This window comes from Melozone crissalis, unplaced genomic scaffold (genome assembly GCF_028551555.1).
Source record: "Melozone crissalis strain CALT ecotype California unplaced genomic scaffold, PUWL_Pcris_2 ptg000046l_1, whole genome shotgun sequence".
NCBI classification, from domain to species: domain Eukaryota; kingdom Metazoa; phylum Chordata; class Aves; order Passeriformes; family Passerellidae; genus Melozone; species Melozone crissalis.
The window spans coordinates 5,444,492-5,465,907 of NW_026535824.1; the positions used below are offsets into that span (position 1 = coordinate 5,444,492).

General features: G+C 48.7%; 1 protein-coding gene across 1 annotated transcript in view; it reads left to right on the forward strand.

The window, feature by feature from the left end:
- Nucleotides 1-20,776, forward strand: part of LOC128943469 (serine/threonine-protein kinase pim-1-like) — a gene marked incomplete at its 3' end in the record, with an annotated part of 36,808 nt that extends 16,032 nt beyond the window's left edge. Inside the window, exons 2-6 of the mRNA XM_054286405.1 lie at nucleotides 18,584-18,664; nucleotides 18,788-18,838; nucleotides 19,170-19,180; nucleotides 19,731-20,083; nucleotides 20,694-20,776. Of these exons, the coding sequence (XP_054142380.1) occupies nucleotides 18,584-18,664; nucleotides 18,788-18,838; nucleotides 19,170-19,180; nucleotides 19,731-20,083; nucleotides 20,694-20,776 (579 nt within the window). The remainder of the gene's footprint in view (nucleotides 1-18,583; nucleotides 18,665-18,787; nucleotides 18,839-19,169; nucleotides 19,181-19,730; nucleotides 20,084-20,693) is intronic.
- Between the last annotated feature and the right edge of the window lie 640 nt (nucleotides 20,777-21,416).

Consider the following 21,416-nt stretch of genomic DNA (forward strand, 5'->3'; position numbering starts at 1 on the left):
GCAGCCCACTCGGGCAGCTGGAGGTGTCCACCTCCATGGAATGGCACCATACCTCCCTCAGCTGACAAATTAGACAAAGGATAAACGTGAGCATCTTGAAGTGAGGGGTGACAAAATCCAGGCCCTAGGGAGCTCTCAGGACTGATGGGAGTAGCAGAGGGCAGGTGGCAAGAAGGGCGGCAAGAACAATCACGAGGGTGAGCAGGCGCAGACCGAACGGTGGGCTGACACAAGGGCCAGTGGTTGATTTGTCCTCTGTGCTGGGTGGTGGCAGTTCCAGTTGGAACGTGGGAAGTGAGATCACACAGATTCCAAGATTCCAGGGTCAACAGAAGTGGTCACTGGGGATCCCTGAATGGCTGGGCTTGAAACGGACCCTGAAGATCATCTTGTTCCAAGCTGAGCAATCTTCCCCCAGACCTTGGGGGAGCCCTGTTCCCAAGGATGGGGCATGCACAGCCTCTGTGCCCAACCTGGGCAGTGCCTCAGCACCCTCAGTGTAAAACAGCAGCTTCCTTAGATCCGCCTTCAATCAGCCTCCTGCAGTTGAAAGCCATCCCCCTTGCCCTGTCACCACAGGCCCTGTTGAACTCTCTGTCCCCTTCTTTCCTGTGGGACCCTCCCAGTCCTGCACAGCCACAGTGGGGCCTCCCAGTGTCTCCTCTTTTCAGGCTGAGCATCCCCAGTCCCACTTGGACAGCAGTCAGTCAGATCAGGGGATGTCAAGGCTGAAGGGTAGCAAATAGCATCAGGAACTGAGAGATGGAAGTTTTAGACCCAGATTTGCCTCTAAATGTACAAAATTAATAACAGCGGAGGGAAAGATGGTGGGATACTTGTTCTAACTGGTGAATTTTATTTTTTTCTTTTCTGTCATGCTGACGATTTTTCTGTTTGAAAGGAAGCTTGGCACAATGTCCACTGTCTTCTCCATTTGTGAAACACCAAGCAGAGTCTGGGCAGGCTGATGATGCAGAGCAAAACCTGCAAATATACTGGTGATCCTGAGTCTAGGGATGCAGCTAAACCCAGCCAAAAGTAATTTCTTTTGGCTCCAGAAAGTCAAGCCTGGTTTACATTTTCTTGAGTTTGGCTATGCCAACTTAACCAGTCATTTATAAAAAAGCAAATAAAAAGCTCAAACCAAAACAGACAAAAACCCAAATAAACAAACCCACACAAACCAATCAAAAAAATAAAAAACCCCAAATAAAACCAAAGGGAATGAGGAGTTAGTGTTAGTTTTGAGGATATCACAGCAGGCAAATGGCTGCTTCCCACAGGATCACCATAAAAAGCCACATAAAACAGCTGCTCCAAAATATACCCAACAGGAGAAAAATAAAAAGTGATGCATGGCAACTTTGGGGGCAGCTCCACATTAAGGTGAAGGATGAGCAGTGGTTCAGACCCAGCATTCCCCACCCTCCAGGCTGCTGTTTGCTCCTGATAAAAGACCCTTTCAGGACTGTGGCCCCTCTCAGTGCAGTGTAAATCATCCCCACAGCTCTCAGCTGAGCCACTGGCATTTCCAGAGTGACATCCAGGCTCCATCCTGAGCATCTGTGGAAGGTCCTGAGCATCTTCATGCCTAGAACCACAAAACAGCTCAGGCTCTCCCTGGACTGGGTTTTCAGGGGAGGTTTCCATATGCCTGTGGGATCGGTTCATCCCTCAACATATCTGACTTTATGTACAATGATGCATTTTAGTTCCTTCCTTGCTCCTGTGTGCCAGTGAGGAAGCATCCATGTGAATGGAGGATGTTTTGCACAGGAACATTTATTCCTGGATTGCCATTTTGCTTCACTGTCACTCAGCTGAACATGGTCCTTTTCTAAGAGGGACTTAGAAGAAATGTGTAGGAATTTTGGCTCTGAGAGGAGCAGAAAGCACATTTTCTACACCCCATTCTCAGCAGATGCAGTTTCCTTGGCAGAACAGTGATTGCCATTCATCTTCCTGGGAAGATTGTTGGAGACATTCAGAGATCACAGGTTCAGCTGGCCTTTGGCTTTGTGTCCCTTATTTCACATGGCCAGTTTCAAGGGCCATTGAAAGAGGCTCATGTTTGCCTTGCTACCCAGAAGTGCTGTAGTTATTTCCAGGAGAAAACAAAAAATTGATTGTCCTCTGGTGTGGTAGAAATCCCACCACAATTGTGACTCTGTGAGCAAAGACAGCCTGTGCTTTTTGGGGCTGTAACAGCTGAGAGTGTGGCACAGCAGTTTTTATATTATTTTTAGAGTGCTGAAAACATTGTTCCCGAAACAATCTTTCTCTCCTGTCTTCTATCATAAACTGTGGAACAGAGAAAATGGAAAGGAGCAGAGGTTTGTTTAAATTGGCTGGGGTTTTTAAAATCTTAAAATAGTGTCAGCTTGATGCATGATCCTTTAGATATTGGATTAGTAGCACCTATTTCATCCCACCAGAGCGGTGGGATTGAAGACTTCCAACAACAGAAACACTAGATGTGCAAGAGCTCAGTTTTCCACCCCTCACACAAGTGTCTTGCTGTACTATTTTAAGCAGCTCAGCCAGATATATTAAAATATTGCTCCAAACAACAACAGAATGAAAATGTTCCACCAAATGGGGAAAAATAAGAAAAGTGGGCGGCAGCCCTTTCTGAAGAGCTTGTGTTGATTTTGCAAAGTTGGATGCAAACAAGGTTTGCTGTATTTCTTTCCTAGAAAAATGTAGATATTTAATAGAAATCTGTGTCTGAGGCTGCTGAGTTGGGTATGATTTTACATCTGGGAGGAGCAGAACAGGTTCCAGAGAAGCTGTGCTTGTGTCCCCCTTGGAAGTGTTCAAGGCCAGGTTGGATGGGGCTTGGAGCAACCTGGTCTAGGGGAAGTGTCCTGAGTATGGTGAGTCCATGGAAAGAAACTTTTGGTTTTCCTCAGGTGATGCGCTTGCAAGGGGAGCTCACAAATACCCCATAGTTTGAAATGCTCTGAGCAGAACCCAGCTGTGCTTTCTCACAGGTGATGAGGGATTCTCACTTGTATTTTATGGGGGATTTTCAGAGGGCAGTGCAAGACTATCTGAGTGTGTTTGACAGGCAGAGAGGGCCAGTGTGGCAGCAGCTTAGTGCAATGGAGCTTTTCCTTCTGTGATCCTGTATAACCTGAGGCACTCTGGGGCTCTTGGACCCGGCAGCTGGACAAGTTAATCATTGTAACAAGTGATAAATTAACCTGCTCCACTCTCCTTAGCATGGCTGTGATGAGCACTAAGTAAACCAGTGAGCCCTTGCCAAGGTGGGAGCTTGTTCTTAGCCAGGGAGGAGGGAGAAAATATTGCTCGGAGTAAATAAAGCAACTTTGCTTCCCCAGGAAGAGGAAAAGAAGTAATTAAATATGTGAATGCTGCATGGAATAATTTGCACAAGGATACATCTTGTCTGCTATGCAGGAATGTTCCCAATCAACTATGCTTCTCCTGACCTTTATTTTTCTGTATTTCTAAAAAATCATATAAGAGACTCTTGATTTAAAAAAACCAAAGCACCTTGTGTGGAAACATTTTTTCCTTTCTTCAGAGTGCCTCTTTCTTTTGGTCCCTCCAGAGCTCTCACTTCATTTCTGCTGTTCCTTGGAGCACAGGCTTACCTCTTTCCTGATCCCCTGGGCTTGTTTTGCCTCTGGGTGTCATGAACACTATTAATTGTGGGGTTTTTCTCTCCATCTTAAATCTGTCTCTTCAAGTGGTTTACCTTTGTTTACCTGTTCGAGTGATGGATTTTTCTCACCTTTTATTACTTAGTGCTTTTTCTTCATTCTCTAAACCCAACTTCTCCCTTGCCCTGTGGCTGTTAGATGCCATTACAGGAGCATTCATTCTTTCTCTGCTGCTTGTCTGAGCTTTCACAGGGAGCTGAGAGCTCTTTGGGGTTAAACTTGACTCACTTCAGTGCCTTCCTTGATGCTGCCTGTGTACTTGGACACTTTAAGGGAATAAAGTCTCAGTGTGGAGATTACAGCTGTGAAATAATGGCTCTTTTGAAGAAGACAAGAATGCTGTTGTCAATCTTTTCAAGGATAAACTGAGCACCTTCTTTTTGGGGAGAACCAGGCTCAGCTCAGCACAGAGGTGGCTGATGCAGGTACCCAGGTTTGGAGGGAAGGGTGCAGCTCCTGGGGGTGTGTTTGTGGGGGGCTGTAAGGTTTGTGTGGGGTCCTTGGAGCAGTGGGAAAACCCCACTGGGAGATGCACCTCAGGAAATGGGTGCACAAAGGGCCTGAAGTGTGACCAGCTTTGGTGAAGCTTTCCATAGGAAAAAATATTTTTACTGGGATTTTGGACAATTTGAAGCTCGTTTTCATATCCTTTGCCTGATGAACATTCCCCCTCTGCAAGAGCATGGGGAATCCTGGGCTCACACAATTAAAAGCCCTGATAATTATATTTTTTTCTATTTTTTCAATGTTGTCATCCCAGCAGGAGTAAGAGAAAGAGAATTTGTGTGACCTGCCTGTCTTTGACTTCATGACAGGAACAATGCCGTGGGGAAGCTGGTCAGAGGATCATCACTGCTCGGTCCTTAATTTTCCTGCAAAACTGAGGATGATTTAAGAACCAAGGCACAGCCAAGATCTTTCCTCCTCCTGTGCTCATCAAGCAATCAGTGCCTCATCACACCTCAGCTTCAAACACCTGGTTTGCATCTGGCTGACCTTGACTGCCCTCCCTGGATGGGAAGATGAAGAGGTGGAAGTGTGAAAGATTGGGATTTTATGGGTGAGTTGTGAAATAGTGTCTGGTGCAGGCTGGTTCTGTGGAAACATCGTGTGCTGCGCCATGGAGGATGAGAGTAAATGGATTAAACAGGAGATAAAAAGGGCAAGGCACCTGGTTAGCTGCTGTTGAAGAAAATGGTGGGAAAAAAAATACATGTAAGAAATATGTCAGAGATGGTCATTAACTGCACTGCAGGGTCAGAGCTCCTTCAGTAATTGGCCATGTAGTGAATACTAGAAATTATTTTAAAAGTTCCTGAGTGACTGAGGGCTTTAAGTGAATGGTTGGGGGAAAAAAAGGAATACTTCTTCTGGCAGAACTTTTATTATAATTTAAGCATCATCCTCTTTTTGAGATAACAGCTGCTTTGAATAAACTGAAATATCTTCTCCATTAGCTCTGGCAGGAACTGGATAAAGCTCTCATTCAGGTAAACTTTAACATATGTCTGTAGAATAATAAATTTAATGAGAGTCATAAAACGTATTGTATGAGTAAGGATTGTGCTTAGGGCAAGAAGAAAGAGTAATTAGGAGTGGGCAAAACATGTATTATAGTGGGGAAATTATAATTTATGGTGGTTTAGGGGGAATATTTAACTAAGCTGAGGTAAAAGTCTACCTTTGTTGCAGGCTAAGCTTTATAACAGAATTCTACTAGAGCAAATTTAGTCTACAGACAGACCTTTGGATACAAGTTTACCTCTGGTTTGAGAAAGCTCAGGGCTTGAGCAGCATTTTATGTCTTTGCTCTTGACCCTTGGGCTATAAATGCTCCTGTAAAATTAATGCAAAAGTTATAGCTTCGACAAATTTCTAAGAGTTCCAATGGAGAAAGGTCCACCTGGACTTTGGGGACAGTTTCTCAGAGCAGAACATTTCAGGTGCCATTAAACTGCATTCAAACGCCCTTTTATTGGGGCATAAATTTCAAATCCTGGTCTATCAGCCTGACACATTCTTTGAGAAGAGACAAACTTTACAAGCCACTTTAAAAATAATTTCACTGCCAGGTTTGCAGCTCTGAGAACATTAATAAACTGCAATGGCTTTTCACCCTGCAGTAGCCACTAAGTAATTATGATTGTCTGTAGGCAGACTAATGAAACCAGCTGTTAAGAACCTAATGAGAATTTTTACCAGCCCTCTGCTCCACAGACACATCCCTTTTCTGTCCCTGATTGTCCTGCACCCAGTGCTTCTCAGAGAAGTTTAGTGTTGCTTGATAGTCAGGTAAAAACTGCTTTATTTTGTAGGAGTGGTGATGCTTCAACTGGGCTGCTGCCATGCTGGGGTCACATCACAAAGTCCAGTTTCTGCAGGAGCTGGGGAGCATGGAGAGCTCTGATAGCACAGCATGGCAAAGCTGGAGTGGAGGATTCTGGTTTAGTGTGCCCCTGGTTTAGTGGCAGACAGCATTAGTGATTGACAAATCTTTAGTTCAAAGATAAGGTGTTGCTGTTTTGGCTCTAATCTTAGGTTGCTTTCAACACAGTTTTCCCTGGCACTTAAGATACTTTTCTCTTGCTTTCAGTACTCTGTCATTCCAGATGAATTTTAAAGGTCCCTTCCAACCCAAACCATTCCATAATTCTTTGGATACATGATGAATAGCAACATATATTTTACTCTTATTATGGATGATATTACATCATGTCTGGCCTTTTGGGGCTCTTTCTTCTCCAGGTCCTTGTGACTACACTCACTCTTATATGCTTTTAATTTTTTCTGTTGCTTACCTGTTGCAGAATGAGGCCTTTGTCGGGGATGAGCCATTTGTCGGTGAGGGGAGACTCGGGCACTCAATATGAGTGATAAGCAAGTTCCGTTTATTGAAGAGAGCATCAGACACTTATACAGCAAGTAATAAGCTTATGAATATTCTGTAAGCCAAGTGATCTATTGGTTAAACTATACCATCAACTCTTCCTCATTCCTTTGGGCCTACATTCCCTATTTCCCACGTCTCTCTGTCTACTTGTTATCATACCCAGCTAGGCCCAAGGACACGCTATCTTGCAGGTGCAAAAACTCAAACTAGCTGTGTTCGGTACTTTCCCAGCTCCTGATCGGCTAACAAGCAAATGTCTACGTGACCTCTGTCATGTAGCCATTTCTCCACAGGAGCCTGCCTTTATGCAGGCACAGGGAGAGTGAGTGTTGAACCAAATTGACTTTCAACACAATGGGCCAACCCCCAAAGAGTCCAGTTTGTTCTGCTGCTTCCTTCACAAACACTCGTTGCCTGCCAGTTTGCATTATTCCCATTTCTGCTCAAGATTAAGGAATTTGGGATTTTAGACTGCTGCTTAGTCTGGCAGCACCCATAACCTGTATTGGGCTATTGAAAACAAAGAGTTGGCATCACTGAATCTCTGGTCTGTTTCCATTTGTAAGTTAGGAAATGTTTCCCTAAGCCTTGGTAGCTGTGATCCTGGTTCTAACTTGTGTTTTCAACAGGGAATTTCCTGGTTTATGTTCTAAAGATTGATGGGGTTTCTCTATGTCTTTGTAGGGGATGGAAAACCAGAAGGCTGAAGGCCCATCTGTCAAGGAGCCGGTGAAGGAGAGGAACGATGGCTCAAAGGAGCCCCAGGCCACATTGTCTGCTAGCAAACGGTACTGAGCACTTTTCTTAGATGTGACAAAGCACATGACAAGCTTTACATGCCTCTTCCTCAGGAAAAACTTTCTGGCAGAGATGACCAATGCCACAGATTGTTTCCTTTCCCTACAAATGCTCTAGGATAAAAAATGTCTTCTTGTGCATTGTGCTGAACACAACTTCTCTGGAGGGGTTTCCACAAAAATGGAGAGACAAAAAGACACCCATTGGTTGCAGCTCAGACGATCCAGTGCAGTGGCAAGGGCAGTGCTGTGGAGGCTGGGAGAGGGCCAAGTTTCTGCTGCCTGACTTGGGACAAGTAAATTCAACCAGGGCTTTTCTTTCATTGTTACAGCGCCCTGTGTGGGGTCACTGCTGGTGAGAGAGACGATGAATCTTGTTTCTTGATCAGAAGGCTGGATTTATTGATATATGATATAAAATACATTATGACTATACTAAATAGAATAAAGAGAGAAGTTTGCAGATGCTGCTAAGCTAAGAATAGAAAAGAAAGAATCTAAAACAAAGTTGTGCCCAGGGACTCGGTCCCCTGGCTTGCTCTTGTGATTGGCCCTCAATTATAAACATACAAACATGAGCCAATCAAGGTGTCCCTGTTACATTCCACAGCAGCTGATAACAATTGTTTACATTCATCTTCTGGGGCCTCTGGCCTCCCAGAAAATGCAGAAATCTGAAAGAAAGGATTTCTGTGAAAAAATGTCTGCGACATTTCATCTGAGTGGAGTCTTTTTCAGATGGGTGTTTTGAAGAGAAATCTCAGTCTGGAAGCAAGATGCCATTCCACAAAGATGCAGTTCTCATCCATGTGCTTTGGCCTGGTTGAATCACTTTTTTCTTACCCTCAAACAGTACCAAGAGTAGTAAGTAGCAAGGAAATTCCTGAACAACTTCAGTCAACAGGTGTCTCAATGTGGACTTTTTGCCTTGATATTCCTGTCCTTCATGTAATTTGCTTGATGGACAGCATGTTTGGTTTATTGCCCCCTGTGCTGCAATCAGCATTTAAGACAGGAATTGCTCCTTGCTGTCTCTTCATGGCAGTTGCAGAGCTGCTTGTACCTGTTCCCCTCTGATAGCAGAGGGGATTTATTTAGCTCTGTCCTGCTCAGCAGTGGCAGGAAAGTGACCACATGCCTCAGTAGCACAGCTGGCATCTTCCTGTGCTCATGGAAGAGACAGGTTGATCCAGGAGAATTGTTCCCAGGGGGGTTGTTAAGCTGTGCATCTGGTCTCTAGGGAAGCAAATGAAATGGGAGTGTAGTTCTGGGATGTCTGGCTTTTGTTTTTATCTCTGTTACTGATTTTCTGAATCCTTCAAATATGGCCCTGTTCATCTCTTCAGATGCATCTGAGCTACTTTTCCAGATTGTCATGCCTGGTTGTAGAGACACTTCTCCAGAGTGATGAGTTTCCTTATTCTAAGACACACACGTCCCTTATGAGGAGGCATTTAAACTTGGCAGTAGTGTCTCTCTTTCTCCACAAAGCAATGTGACCTGTGTGCCCTGGCAGCCATCTGAAGATAGATCAGATGCATCTCATCCTTGGTTTTCCTGAGTGAGCAGTGGTGAGAATGTCACTTGCAGATTGTCTCCTGTAATGATTGTCATGAGGTCCACGTTGTTCTTCAGAGCCTCATGACTTTCCAGCTTGAAATGACATAATTAGGAAAGCTGCTCAAGATGTTTTGCTCACATTTAAGTGAAGATATTGTCTGTGGCTGCAGCTCTCTCCATAGAGAGCAGCAGGCACAACTTTCCCAGGCATTGTCCTGAGGAAGGCTGTGAGAAGATCAGAGAAAAAAATTAGAAACAATTCTTATCTTCACTTCTGCACCTGTTGTTGTGAACACGTGGAATGTGTTATGGAGATTTATTTACCAAAGAGTAATTTCTTCATTGGCCACTGGTGATGGTGTTTTGGATTCAATTGACCAGTCTGGTCTGTCTGTATCAGACTGTCTGTAAGGGCAATGAGTTTCAGGATAGGATAGGATAGGATAGGATAGGATAGGATAGGATAATACGGTGATTGATCAGGCCTTCTGGAATCATGGAGTCAATGCTAATTATTTCCACTATAGGGATGCCATGCTATGATAATTATCACCACCAGGTCCTCATTTGGTTTTATTTTCCAGGGTGAAATCTCCCTCTGATGGACACCTCCTACCCCATGCAAAAGCCCAGGTCACGTCACCTCCAGCTGTGGAAGAAACGGAGCTGCTCCAGAAGCTTTACCATCTCCTGGAAGCCAAGGGGTTTCAGACAAGGATGGAAGGAGTGGAACTCCTCCTAGACCTGTGCAAAACCAGCCCCCAGCTCATCTCCACTAACATTGCCCAAGTATGTAGGGTATCTTCACTGCTCCTTTCCTTTAGCTCCTTTCCTAAGCCTTTAGCATCAAAGTTAATTCAGTGTGTCTTGGCACTCTGTCCTGGCTGTTTGGGACACGCTGGTCCCTCTTACCCAGACAAATGTAATTCAGGTCCGGGCTTCAGGACAAGTTATTTCAGTCCAGCTGTATTTGTCTGGCAGGTGCCTATTGATGCTGTTCATCAGATGATGGCAGAATTTTCCGCTGGTGTAACTGCTGCTCTCTCCTACTCCCAGCTGGGTGAAGTGAAGGGAATCCAGCCCCTGAAAGCATGGCAATTGTTCCCTAGACCAAAAACGGGTTTGCATAGGGAAGAGAAGTATCAGGCTGGGTTGGTTTAAACCCAGTTGTTTTTTTAAAAGAATACTTCTATATACTCCATCTTGTCACAGCTCTGGCTACTCGTTTCCATCCTTGTTCCTATTCCTCTTGGTAAAGACAGTGCTCACCCTTCTTGGGGGTCTTTTTCTCTCTTTGGAAAAGGAGGAAAACAGCTAAGGACTCATCTCTGCCTTCTCCTCCCAGTAGCTGCTTTTTCCCTTTTTCCAGGAAAAGGTGCCTGATAATGAGGCTGTCAAGGGACTGAACCTGCTCTAATGAGAGCTGTACAGCACATGACATTTCAGAAGTCTACTTGTTACTTAGAGAAATGGTCCGGATCCTGGAAGAGTTGATCATAGCCCTGCACTGCTCCAGACACTGGCTCTGAGACAAACAAAAGAAAACTTAGATCTCCTCCAGCCATAGTTTTGGCAAAATCATAATTGCCCTCAGTACTTGAGGAAACTGTATAGAAAACCGGGCATTGTAAATATCTGCTTCCATTCAAAGCAAAGGTACTCTTTAGCATTAATAAATTGAATTAATTTAATGATTTATAGATGGAGAGAAATACCATAGGAACTATTCTGTCCCCAGCCAAACCTCCTAAAGACAGAAGAAAATCTTTCAACCAGCATGAGGTTGTGCCACCATTCCAGTGAGTTGCCCCCAGGAAAACAGTGAAATTGTGCAAGTGAGTGCTGACCTGACAGAAAGGATCACTTTCATCTTTGACATTGCTGACTGCTACAGCCACTCTTCAAACAAGGACATTTGAATGCAGCTTTCACGTTGCTGGTTCTCTTCACAGATTTTTGATTATTTTGTCCTGAGAATATCTGACAGCCACAAGAAAGTGAAGCAGAGGGCGCTGGATGTGCTGGCTGAAATCACAGGAGCCCTGAAAGATGCCTTGAACCTGGTGATCATTGGTTTGGTGGAAGGAATAACAAAGAACCTGAACTCAAAGGATGCCAGGGTTCGTGGGGCAGCTGTGAAAGCACTGGAAGAATCCATTGCTCATTTGGGTAAGGCTGAGCCCTGGCAGGGACTCTCCTCAGCTTCGTCTCTGTCTCTCCTGCACAAGAGAGCGCTGAGTGCCTTGACAGCTGCTCTTGTCTGTGGAACACTGCAGCTGACACCCACCAGAGGCTGTGCAGGTGCAGTCCTTATGCACCATCCCCAACAGGCTGGAATGGAATCGGCATTTCCCAACAGTCCCAGGAGCCCTTGGCTCTGTGCTGCTTGTCTGAAGAGCAAGTCCTGGGCTACAGCTCTGCTACAGTTCAGAGGCAAAGGGGGTTTGGAGTTTGCTTGGGCCCCGTCTGACTTCCCAAATGAACAGCTTTGCTGTTGGCATGAAGGGACACTGACCCATCAGAGCTTCTGCAGAGCAGCCACCTGGGAGGCTCTACATTAGAGGCATTAGCTGCCTATTTTCCACTTTTCTTCTTTTCTTCTATTTTCAAAGGGGAACTTGTGATTCACCAAGTTCATTTCTTTAGAACAAAGAGGTATACACCCAGCTGTCAAGGATGCCTTCTTCCACATGTTGTTTTGCATGGGGCAAGGTGGCCACAGCAATTAACTGCATAGGCAAGGGCTGGTCCAAATTCCTTTGCCACACACATTTATGTCAGCTCTGAAAATTCCGTACTGGTGGAATATGCCTGAACAAAGGAGTGTTGAAGAGGCAGGTCTTCAAGAGGAGTTTCCACTTTCTCCTCCCCAGCTGCCCTGTGAGCTCAGGAACTGCCTGACTCAGTGCCTTTCTGTGACCCAAGTATGGGGCTCTTCCTTTTTGCTCTGGGGTGCAAAACCTTTCCACTGCTTCCATGTGACTGAACTCTTGAGGTCCCTGATGTGAAATGTTTTAACACAGCTCCTGCTACAGCAGACAAGTTTGGATTTACAAATGTGAAAGGAGAGCTTATCTTTTGGAATTTAAAACCCTGCCAAGTATGCTGGAAGGAAAGAAGAAAAGGATTCAAACATCTGCAGAAATGTGCTTGATTTTATAAAATGGGGTTGGCCCTGCCCTTTCTCCTATGACCTGAGCAAAGTGAGCAGAAACGTGTGTTTCACTTGTAGATAAAGTGTCACTGCTGAAAGAGTCCAGCCACCAATGGAATCAGCTGAGTGGCCAAGCCCTGCTGGATGTCACCGAGCGTATCACAGGTATGGCCTCCCCTTCTGAGCCAAGAGCTCTTCCCAGGGAGCATTTACAGGGAATGCCTGTGAGCAGACAGCAGAGCAGCTCCTCCAAACCAGGAGGTGCTGAGCGTGTCCCTGCTGCCCCATAGCCAAGGCAGGTGGGTTGGGCAGGTTTTCCCTGGCTGCTGCAGAGCTGGGCAGCATCTGAGATGGGGGCAGCGCTCGGCCTGGGGCTGGGCTCTCACTGGGGCATCTCAGAACCACCTCCAGCAAAGGGAGGGCTAAAAATGCCCCAGCTGGCTCCTCTCTGGGGAGCTCAGGGACATCTGTGATCTTTGAGGGGAAATGGTGGCCAATGCTGTTTCAGGGCATCAGTTTGTTTTGTCCTCACAGAACTCTTGTTTTTCTCTTGGAAAGTTTTGAGGCTGAACTGTGCAGAGCCTGGGGGTCACAGCTTAGGCCAGAACTCAACAGAGGTATCAGAGGCACGGGTTTAGTGCAAGGCACCTCTGGGGCACAGGGACAGAAGCAGAGTGCTGAGGCTCCCTGCCTGTGCTGTCAGAGGGGCCTTGGACTGAGCCTTTCAGGGTGTGCAAACAGTGTCTGCCTGTGTCAGCGCTGTCCAAAATGCTACAAATGCAGCTGATAATTGATTCCTCAGAGGAGCTTGCTGTGTCAGCAATAGCCAAGGAATGGGAAAAGGATAATCTCAATATATAGCAGAGAGGATGACTGATAGCCTTGCTTTAACTGGGGCTAAATCCACTGCTAATTATGCCAACATCTTTGAATGCAAGGTTTAATACACTTTGTGTCTTCATTAGGAATCTGAAAAGGGCATGTTCAGCGATTGGCAATGTCAAAGGCCCTTTAAAGAGCATTTGAATAAAGTAGATCTCCAGCAATAGGGCATTTAGTTTAGCACTTCTTTTGATCTCTTTTTCAAATAAAGGAATTACCCATAAATTAGGACTACTTTAGAAAAAGCAGATGTTCTCTCTGAGATTTAGCAGGACCGGACAGCTGTTCCTCACATTCAGTAGTCACTGATGTCTTTAATTGCATTTAAATTCAAATGAATTCCCATCTTAAAATGGGTACCATAACCCTTTCCTGCTTAGCAGAATTGGTTTGGGGTACTTGCAGGAGCTCTTTCAATGTTGATGACTGCTGGTGGATTAACAGCATAGAGAAAATGAAGTCTCTTCCGCCACAGAATATTAAATTGCTGCTAAATAACATTTTGTCTGATCAGAAAATAAGAATGGTCTCCAGAGCATTTCAGGTTTTCATCTCTTAGCCAAATCTGACTGTTGCAAGGAGCCTGTTGCTAGTAAACATTTGTCCGTGTTTGATACAGTTCAGTTCAGAAAATGGGCAGAGAGATTTCAGGGGAAATCTCTGAAAGTGAGAAAACACTCGTGTTTTGGTTAAATTTCAGTCCCCTGTGTAGCATTTTTCTTTCTCTATGCCCCTATTTCAGTGGACATATAAGAAAAAATGCCATTAACATTGGGAGAGGAAGTGGCATTAAAATGTGGAGATGCCCAAATGCCAAGGCAATGGGATCTGGGTAATTCTCTAGAGATGCCCTGAGGTTTGAAACAGCTCTTTGTTGGAAGCCCCAAAAGCATTCTGCCAAAGACACCAGCTGGTCACTGATGTTTCTCATCCAGCTGTCAGGCAGCAGCCATCTCTGGTGGGCTGGAGTTTTGAGGTCTGTTTTAACCCTGCCCTTTGCTGTGTGCCAAGGGAAGAGCCAGATTAGGCATCTGGCACTTGACATCAAAGTTACAAAAATGGAATCATCCCTTTTATTAGAAATCTCTCCATTTCCTCTCTATGGTACATTTCCAAATCTTCAGAGTGGGTTTAGACAACTTCTTAATGGAAATCAAAGGCAATTGGACATTTCATTCATTGTTCATACAGAGATTGTGACATAATTTAGGAAAGGTAGGAAGTCTGCCACAGGGACAAGGCTCTGGTTGGAGCAATTAGTGCTGAGGGGTTGGTGGTTCTGTTTCCAGGATGCTCAGCTGCTTTGCCCGTTTCTGGACCAAGGGGCTCTGGGTGCTATTTTGCTGCTCTTGGCCAGAGAGGCTGGCAAGAAGCAGAAGCAGCAGAGGCAGATCCCTGTTTGCAGTGAGGCTGGTGGGTAAGGAGCTGTGTTTCTGTTGCGGCAGTGCTTGTGCAGGGGGTTCATGCCAGGAGCCCTGAAGTCGCCCAGCGCGATGCCCTGCCCGTGCTCTGGTCCTGCCTGGAGAACAAGGCGCTGCCTGTGCGGAGCGCCAACGTCCGCACCGTGGCCACCAAGCTCGCCTCTGCCCTCTGCAAGGTGATGGGCACCCAGCTGAAGAAATGTGCTGCCAGCAAGCCTCCACATGTGCGGGAAAACCTCTCCAGAATGTTGGGCTGGTGAAGGCCAGACGTTCTCCAGAAGGCTGAGGAAGCGCTGAGTTGGATGCCTCTGGGTTTGCCTTTTGAGCTGTGCCAAAAAGGACAAAATCCTAAGGAAGGGTGTGGATCTGCCCCTGCTCTCTCCATTGCCCTTCCTAGTCATGGCATGGGGGGCCTGAAGCAGCTCCAGATGGAGGACAAGATGAAGGCAATCATGGCTCAGCCTCACACAGAGGTGAGGGGGGAGCTGGGCCAATCCCTGCTGGCAGGAAGGGTCTTGTGGCAGCCCAGAGAGGCTGTGCACATTGCCAGGGAACAGCTGTGCCCTGCATGTGCCCCTGCACTGAGCTGTGCTGTGCCAGTGCCCCTGGAGCTGTAGGGCTGCTGAGCTGTGGGGCAGGCAGAGGAGCAGGAGGGTGCGTGTGCAGCTGAGCCATTCCTGGAGAGCACAGGGCTCTGGGCTCCCTGCTGTCCCAGGGCAGCCCAGAGGCCAGGCTGTGCCTGTGCCAGCTCTGGGCAAGTGGCTCAGGGTTTGCCCCGGCATCCTCAGTGTCTGCCAGCAGGAGCATGTTTCCCTGTGCAGCTGTATAGACATTTCCAGGAAATTTGTCCCATGAAATATGGAGCTTCAGCTGCTTTAGGTTTGCATGGTGGCCTCCGTTAAACTTTGTGTCTCCATTTTGCAGATCTGACTGGTTACAGTCTTACCGAGAAGTTTTCTCTGGACACTTCCGATGTTCCCTCACCCACAAAGTCCTCACCTCCCGTCCAGAAGAGCTCTCTTTCCTCCAAGCTCAGGAAGAAGCTGCTGCCTGTGTGAAGAGTGTTTGAATAATAGAATTGATGCGTTAGGCTGAATAGTTACAGCTGTACATATGTTCTGATCTTTAGATGTAGATTGAATTACTGTGTTTTGATTGTATCTTTAAAATTTGATGACATACTTTTAATTGTATATATTTTATTTTGATGATGAAAAAAAAGTAAAAAATAAATAACATTTAAATAAACCAAGAGGAGAATGTGAGACCAGGACCTGCTAGCCTAGAGATTATGGGAGTGCAGCTCACTCAGTGTGCCAGTGTCTCACCACATCCTTTCCGCATTGGGCCTCTCCTCTTCCTCTTTGGCCATGGTTTCTTTGTGTCATTTGTGCTGCTGTTTTCAACTTGTCAATGGAACAGGGCCATACATTGACCTGTTTGGGGGACAATGGATCCAAAAGATCCTGTCTAGTCAAAGGTTTTCTACCTAGGTGTGTTCTGTGCTCACCAAAGGCCTGAGCAAAGAAACAAAGAGAAGTGTGCCCAAATCCCAAAGCTTTGCTCCTTTGCAATCTCCCACAGATCTGGCTCACAGGTGTCTTCAATCACAATTTCATAGGTAAGAAGAGGTCATGTATTTCACTGGGAAAAGATGCACCGCTTTGGCAAAGTCACCTATATGTATATTTACCCAGGACAGCAGTGCAGCTGTGTTGTTTGCCCCTTGTTTGCAGAAGGATGAGTGCACTGGGAGGTCAATAACAAGTGACAAGGGTTCCTCCAATCTGCACTGCAGCCTGGGTGCCATTCAGCCCAGAGCTAGGGGATCATTTGTTCCCATGGACCAGTGCTTGCCAGTGGAATGAATTCCTGCACAGCTGGAAGAAGCAATTCTGGATTCAGCTCCAGCTCTTGGTGGGCTGCATGATCATTGACAGTGCTGCCCTTCCAGAAATTATTCTGCAATTTCCTTTCATAGTCATTTGAAACTTTGAAACTTCACATTTTAATTTGCTTTGCTTTAGGGTAAAACACTTATGGGCCTAGTGCAAGCTGTAACCTTCTGACAGCAAAGTCCTCATGGTTGCCAGCTTCTGATGTTACACAATGTCACCTGGCTGCCTGTGTTTGCTTAGCTCTGGGTCTAGTCCCGGCCTAGTAAAGCCCAGGCAGGGTGGCACGTTGCAGGGAAAACTGGTCCATGAGCTTATGGTGTTGCCATCAGCAGCAGAGTGAATGTGCCCTTTGGGGATTCCTCTGAAGACAAAATTAGGGACCTGCTCCATGCCACAATATTCTCTTAGATCTTTCTAAAATATCCTAGAAAAGGCAGTGAAACTTCACATCTCCTTGCGCAGCCACTGTTTGAATAGGGGCATTTTTGTCCCTCCTCAAAGTCATTGCTCTTAAGCACCAGAAGCATGAACAGCCACCAACAGGAATGATGCATGGTCCTGCTGCTGCTGCTGCAGAGCACTGGGTAGTGCAGACCTGGGTATTACCAACATGAGCACTTAATCAGCATTTCACGCTCCTTCAAGCTGTCCAGATCTCAGGGCTTTTTTGTTTCAAAGCAGCCACTGCACCATCTCTAGGGAAGAACAGGAAATGGGAAACAGTGACTGCCAGCCTTGCAGGGGTGTGGGGGAAAACCTGAAGTGTCTGCATCAACAGATGAATGGGAAGAGTGTAATTGCCAAAGCAAACGCTTCATTAGGATAGCAGGACCAGTTCTTTACTGCATGCTTGCATTGAGATCATTTGGGATCTCCTTTTTGTGTCTCATGCAGAAAAGGAGCTCTTAATAATACCACACTACTTAAACCAGATTGGCATGTAGCTCTGTAGTGGTTCACAATGAAGCAGACTGCCTGCTGTGCCACTGCCAGGCCTGGTTTAGACCTGCTCTGGACTGAAAACCCAGACAAACACCATCAGCACACACCTGTGGCGCACCGAGCTCTGGGACGCTGCATTCCAGCACCAGAGGGACTCAGGAGAGACCAAGTGAATCAACTACAACCCACAAAAAGGACTTTCTGAATTTGCCATCTCTTCAGCACTGTCAGAGGTTTTATTTAATATTATTCATTTTACATGCTTGTGAATACTTTACTTGTTTAATAAACTGTTTTTTTTTTTTTACTTTTCTCGAGGGAAGTCTTTTCCTGAACTAGTAGGGGTAGGGGCTGCTTGAACTTGCTTTCTAGATGGACCCCTTTTGGAGATTTCCTCCCAAAATTTCCCTAAACCAGCACAAACTGTCACAATGAAAACTGCACCAGTGGCACAATTTTTCCTGGTGGCAAATCTTGTGACAGAAGCTTGACCTTATTCTCCATGAGAGATTTTTGGGAAGAGCAGACAGGAGAATATTTCTGGAAAACTGAAACAGCTTTCCAGAAGTGAAATGAAAATGAAAGAAACAATCCAAGATGTTTTCCTCTATTTATTTCTATGCTCCCCTTTTCCATGTTGCATCCCAGTAATTCCAGATGCACCTCACCTCTAAGATCAGTGACTTAGGGATTTTTAGGTGCTCTAAAATACCATAAGCCACACACACTCATTCTCATTCTCATTCTCATTCTCATTCTCACTCTCACTCTCACTCTTCTCTCTCCCTTTCCCGCTGTCGGGCACCCTTCTCTCGGTGTCCGTTTCCCAGCGTCCCTCTCCTCTCCCCGCCTCCCTCTCCCCTGCCGGGCTGGGCCATGCCCCCGGCCCGCCCCCGGCCCCGGGCGGGGCTGCCCCGTGCCCGGCCCCGGCCGTCCCGCCGCGGTCTCGCCTCCGCCTGGCTCTGGCCGTACTGGCGGTGGCGCTGCTGGGCGGGAATCAGTGCCTGGGGCCGGGGCGGCATCGCCGCCCTTCGGCTCCGCCTGGCCCGAGCCCGGCCCCGGCCCCGGACCCGACGCAGGCTCCACTCCCGACTGCGGCCCCAGCTCCTCCCGGGGCCCGCAGAGGACACACGCGGCGCGGCCGCTCCCGCCGCCTCCGCTGCGGCTTCCCCGGCCCGAGCTCTGCCGCTCGGCAGCGCGGCCTCCAGCCCCAAGCCGCCGGGGCCCGGGGCGGGTGGGGATGCCGGGCCCGGGGCGGGTGAGGGGCGCTCGGGGGCCGTTGCTGGCCCCGGGCCGAGCGCTGACAGCCGCGTCCCGCCCGCAGGTGAGGCGCAGGAGGCCCTGCAGGAGCGGCACCGGCTGGGATCGCTGCTGGGGCGCGGCGGCTTCGGCAGCGTCTTCGCGGCCACGCGGCTCTCGGACGGTTCCCCGGTGAGCGGCGGGGCCGGCGGCGGGCGCGGGAGGAGGGGGCGGAGGAGGAGGGAGGAGGAGGAGAAGGTCGGGGCGCGGCGGGACGGGCGGCGAGCTCAGCCCGCTGCTCTCCGTCGCTCGCAGGTGGCCATCAAACGCGTGCCGCGGGATCGCATCCGGCACTGGGGCGAGCTGGTGAGTGAGAGGTGTTATGAACAAAAATTCAGTTGATTTTTTTCTGTGAGAAAAAGGTTACCACTACTGCTGGGCTGCTGCCTGTGTTATGGTAATTACGGGTTGTTGTGGTTAATAGTTGTCTTTGTATCGGTAAAAGCCCTGGCTGGGGGGAGTTAATAGCTCTTCTCTCAGCAGTAAAGGGTGCAGTACCTCCCGAACAGTGAGGAGAAAAGACTTTGGAGGGGAGGGGTATGCAAAATAATTCTAAGGACCAGCATGCTGTGTGGGACCCCTACTCCAAACGTGCAGGAAGAACCCCAAAAACAACGAGCCACCTAAGAGTTGAGAGACTGGAGTGATGTCTGGACGTGGGGAGCCAAGTGCTGAGCCTGCAGAGATGTGGAACACCTTCGGAGTCCCTCTCGCCCTGACCATGGGAGTCGTCCCCGGCACGGAGACTGAGCGGACGGGGCCGGGAAAAGTAACAACGAAGGGATCATCACGCCCTAAACGCTCCCACGAGGACCTTATCCCCAGCTCTACTCCTAGTGGACAAAGCAGCGCATATCCTCCTCTTGTGGGTCGCCCTGGGAGAGAGAACGGGAGACTGCAGCCCCACCGAGCTGCCCAATCCTGAGCTGATCACTTTTAATGAAGGTATTAAGAAGGAGAAGAAGTCTCCTGGCCTTGTTTATTTCAAGAGGGGCCAGCAGCAACAGCCGGGCCGTGCCGGGCGGCGAGGAGCCGGGGCCCGGCAGGGTGGGAGCCGCCGGGAGCCCTGCGGGGAGAGCGGGCGTGGGCTGAGCGGGGCGTGCAGAGCATCCCGGGCTGGCTGAGGGCTCCCAGAGCCCCGGCACGGCCTCGGCCCCACTGACGGCACCGCGCTCCTCCCGCAGCCCGACGGCACCAGCGCCCCGCTGGAGATCGTGCTGCTGGCCAAGGTGTCCCGTGGCTGTGGCGGTGTCATTCAGCTCCTGGAGTGGCTTGAGCTCCCCGACAGCTTCCTGCTGGTGCTGGAGCGTCCGGAGTGGTGCCAGGAGCTCCCGGGTTTCCTGGCGGAGCGGGGGTTCCTGCCCGAGGAGGAGGCGCGGGGGCTGTTCCGCCAGGTGCTGGAGGCCGTGCGGCACTGCACCAGCTGCGGGGTCCTGCACCGGGACATCAAGCCCGAGAATGTCCTGCTCGACCTGGCCAGTGGGCAGCTGAAACTGATTGACTTTGGCTGTGGCGCCTTCCTCCAAGACACAGCCTACACCCAGTTTGCAGGTGAGCCCTCGCAGGGGGTGTTCCTGGGCATCTCGTGGCCCAGCCTGGGTGCAGCACTGAGGCTTCCCCCTATTGCAGCCGGGATGGGATTGGTGCTGGAGCCGAGTTGTTCCGGGTGGGGTGTGAGGGCGGCCAGCTCCCAGCCCTGCTGACAGCCTTCAGCACCCACTGTGGCCTGGGCTGGGGCTGGAGCTGGGGCAGCCAGCCCGACACAAACCCCCATGGGGGTAGCAGAGATGGGAGTCTGACCCCATGCCCCGGATGGTTTGGTGTGCAGGCGAGGAAGGGCTGGACTGCTCCGCTCTCCTTGTTTGCCTTGGCTTATTAACATTTTTGGGGGCCATGCAGGTGGGGAGGAGAGTGGGTTTTCTGCACTACTGGGTGGGTTTTTCCTCTGTGTGTCATGGTTGGGCCTTCCTAGGGTCTCTTCTGCCCTCTTCCAGGACCAGTGGCTTCTTTTCCAGCCCCGAGTTTGTGCACAAGTCCCAGGTGCTGGCGAGAGGGCAGCGCTCACCCCATGTGCCTCTGGGGCAGCCCCCACATGCCCAGGGATGCTGGGGCCAGGCTCTGGGAGCAGCAGCATCCCCGTGCTTATCTCTGTGTTCCACAGGAACCCTGTCCTATAGCCCACCAGAATGGATCCAGCACCAACGCTACCACGGCGAGGCAGCCACGATCTGGTCCCTGGGCCTCCTGCTGTGCCACCTGGTCATGGGGAAGCACCCAGTGATTTTAGTGCACTGCAGGCTTGTGAGCGTTTCTCTTAGGACTTTATTTTCACTCCAAGGGATTCCTAGTTGGGTGAGCAGCACTCAGCTGGGAGGAAATGAACTCAGGTTAACAAACCTGTTCCCCTGCACACAGACTATCAGAATAACCTGAAAGTGCTCTACAGTCAGAAAATGGCACCTGGATCCAGCAGGAAGAAGAGCAGATATATTCCCTCAAAGCCAGACTGGGTCTTGGATGCACCAGAGATGTTCAATGACTACTGTAAGTAGGCTGCAGGGTTGAGTGCTGGGCATCCAGAACATTCTGCATTGGATTGCTGTTCCTAGGACAGTGTGACTGGGCTGTCTGTATTATTTTGTGTACCCAGGCTAGCACAGACCACTTCTGGAGTGTCCCTGTGTGGCCTTACAGGCACAGTGGTCTAGGGCACTGTGTTGGTGCCTTGGAGCAGGGTACCTGGCCCCAGCAGCTGGGCACAGTGACACTCAGAAGGCTGCCCCTCACCTGTATGTGTGTGTGTGCACATGTGCACCCGCACCTGCTGCATCAGCACAGGTGAAGGGCAGGGCTCTCTAGCCAAGCATGGCATGACCTGCATTGC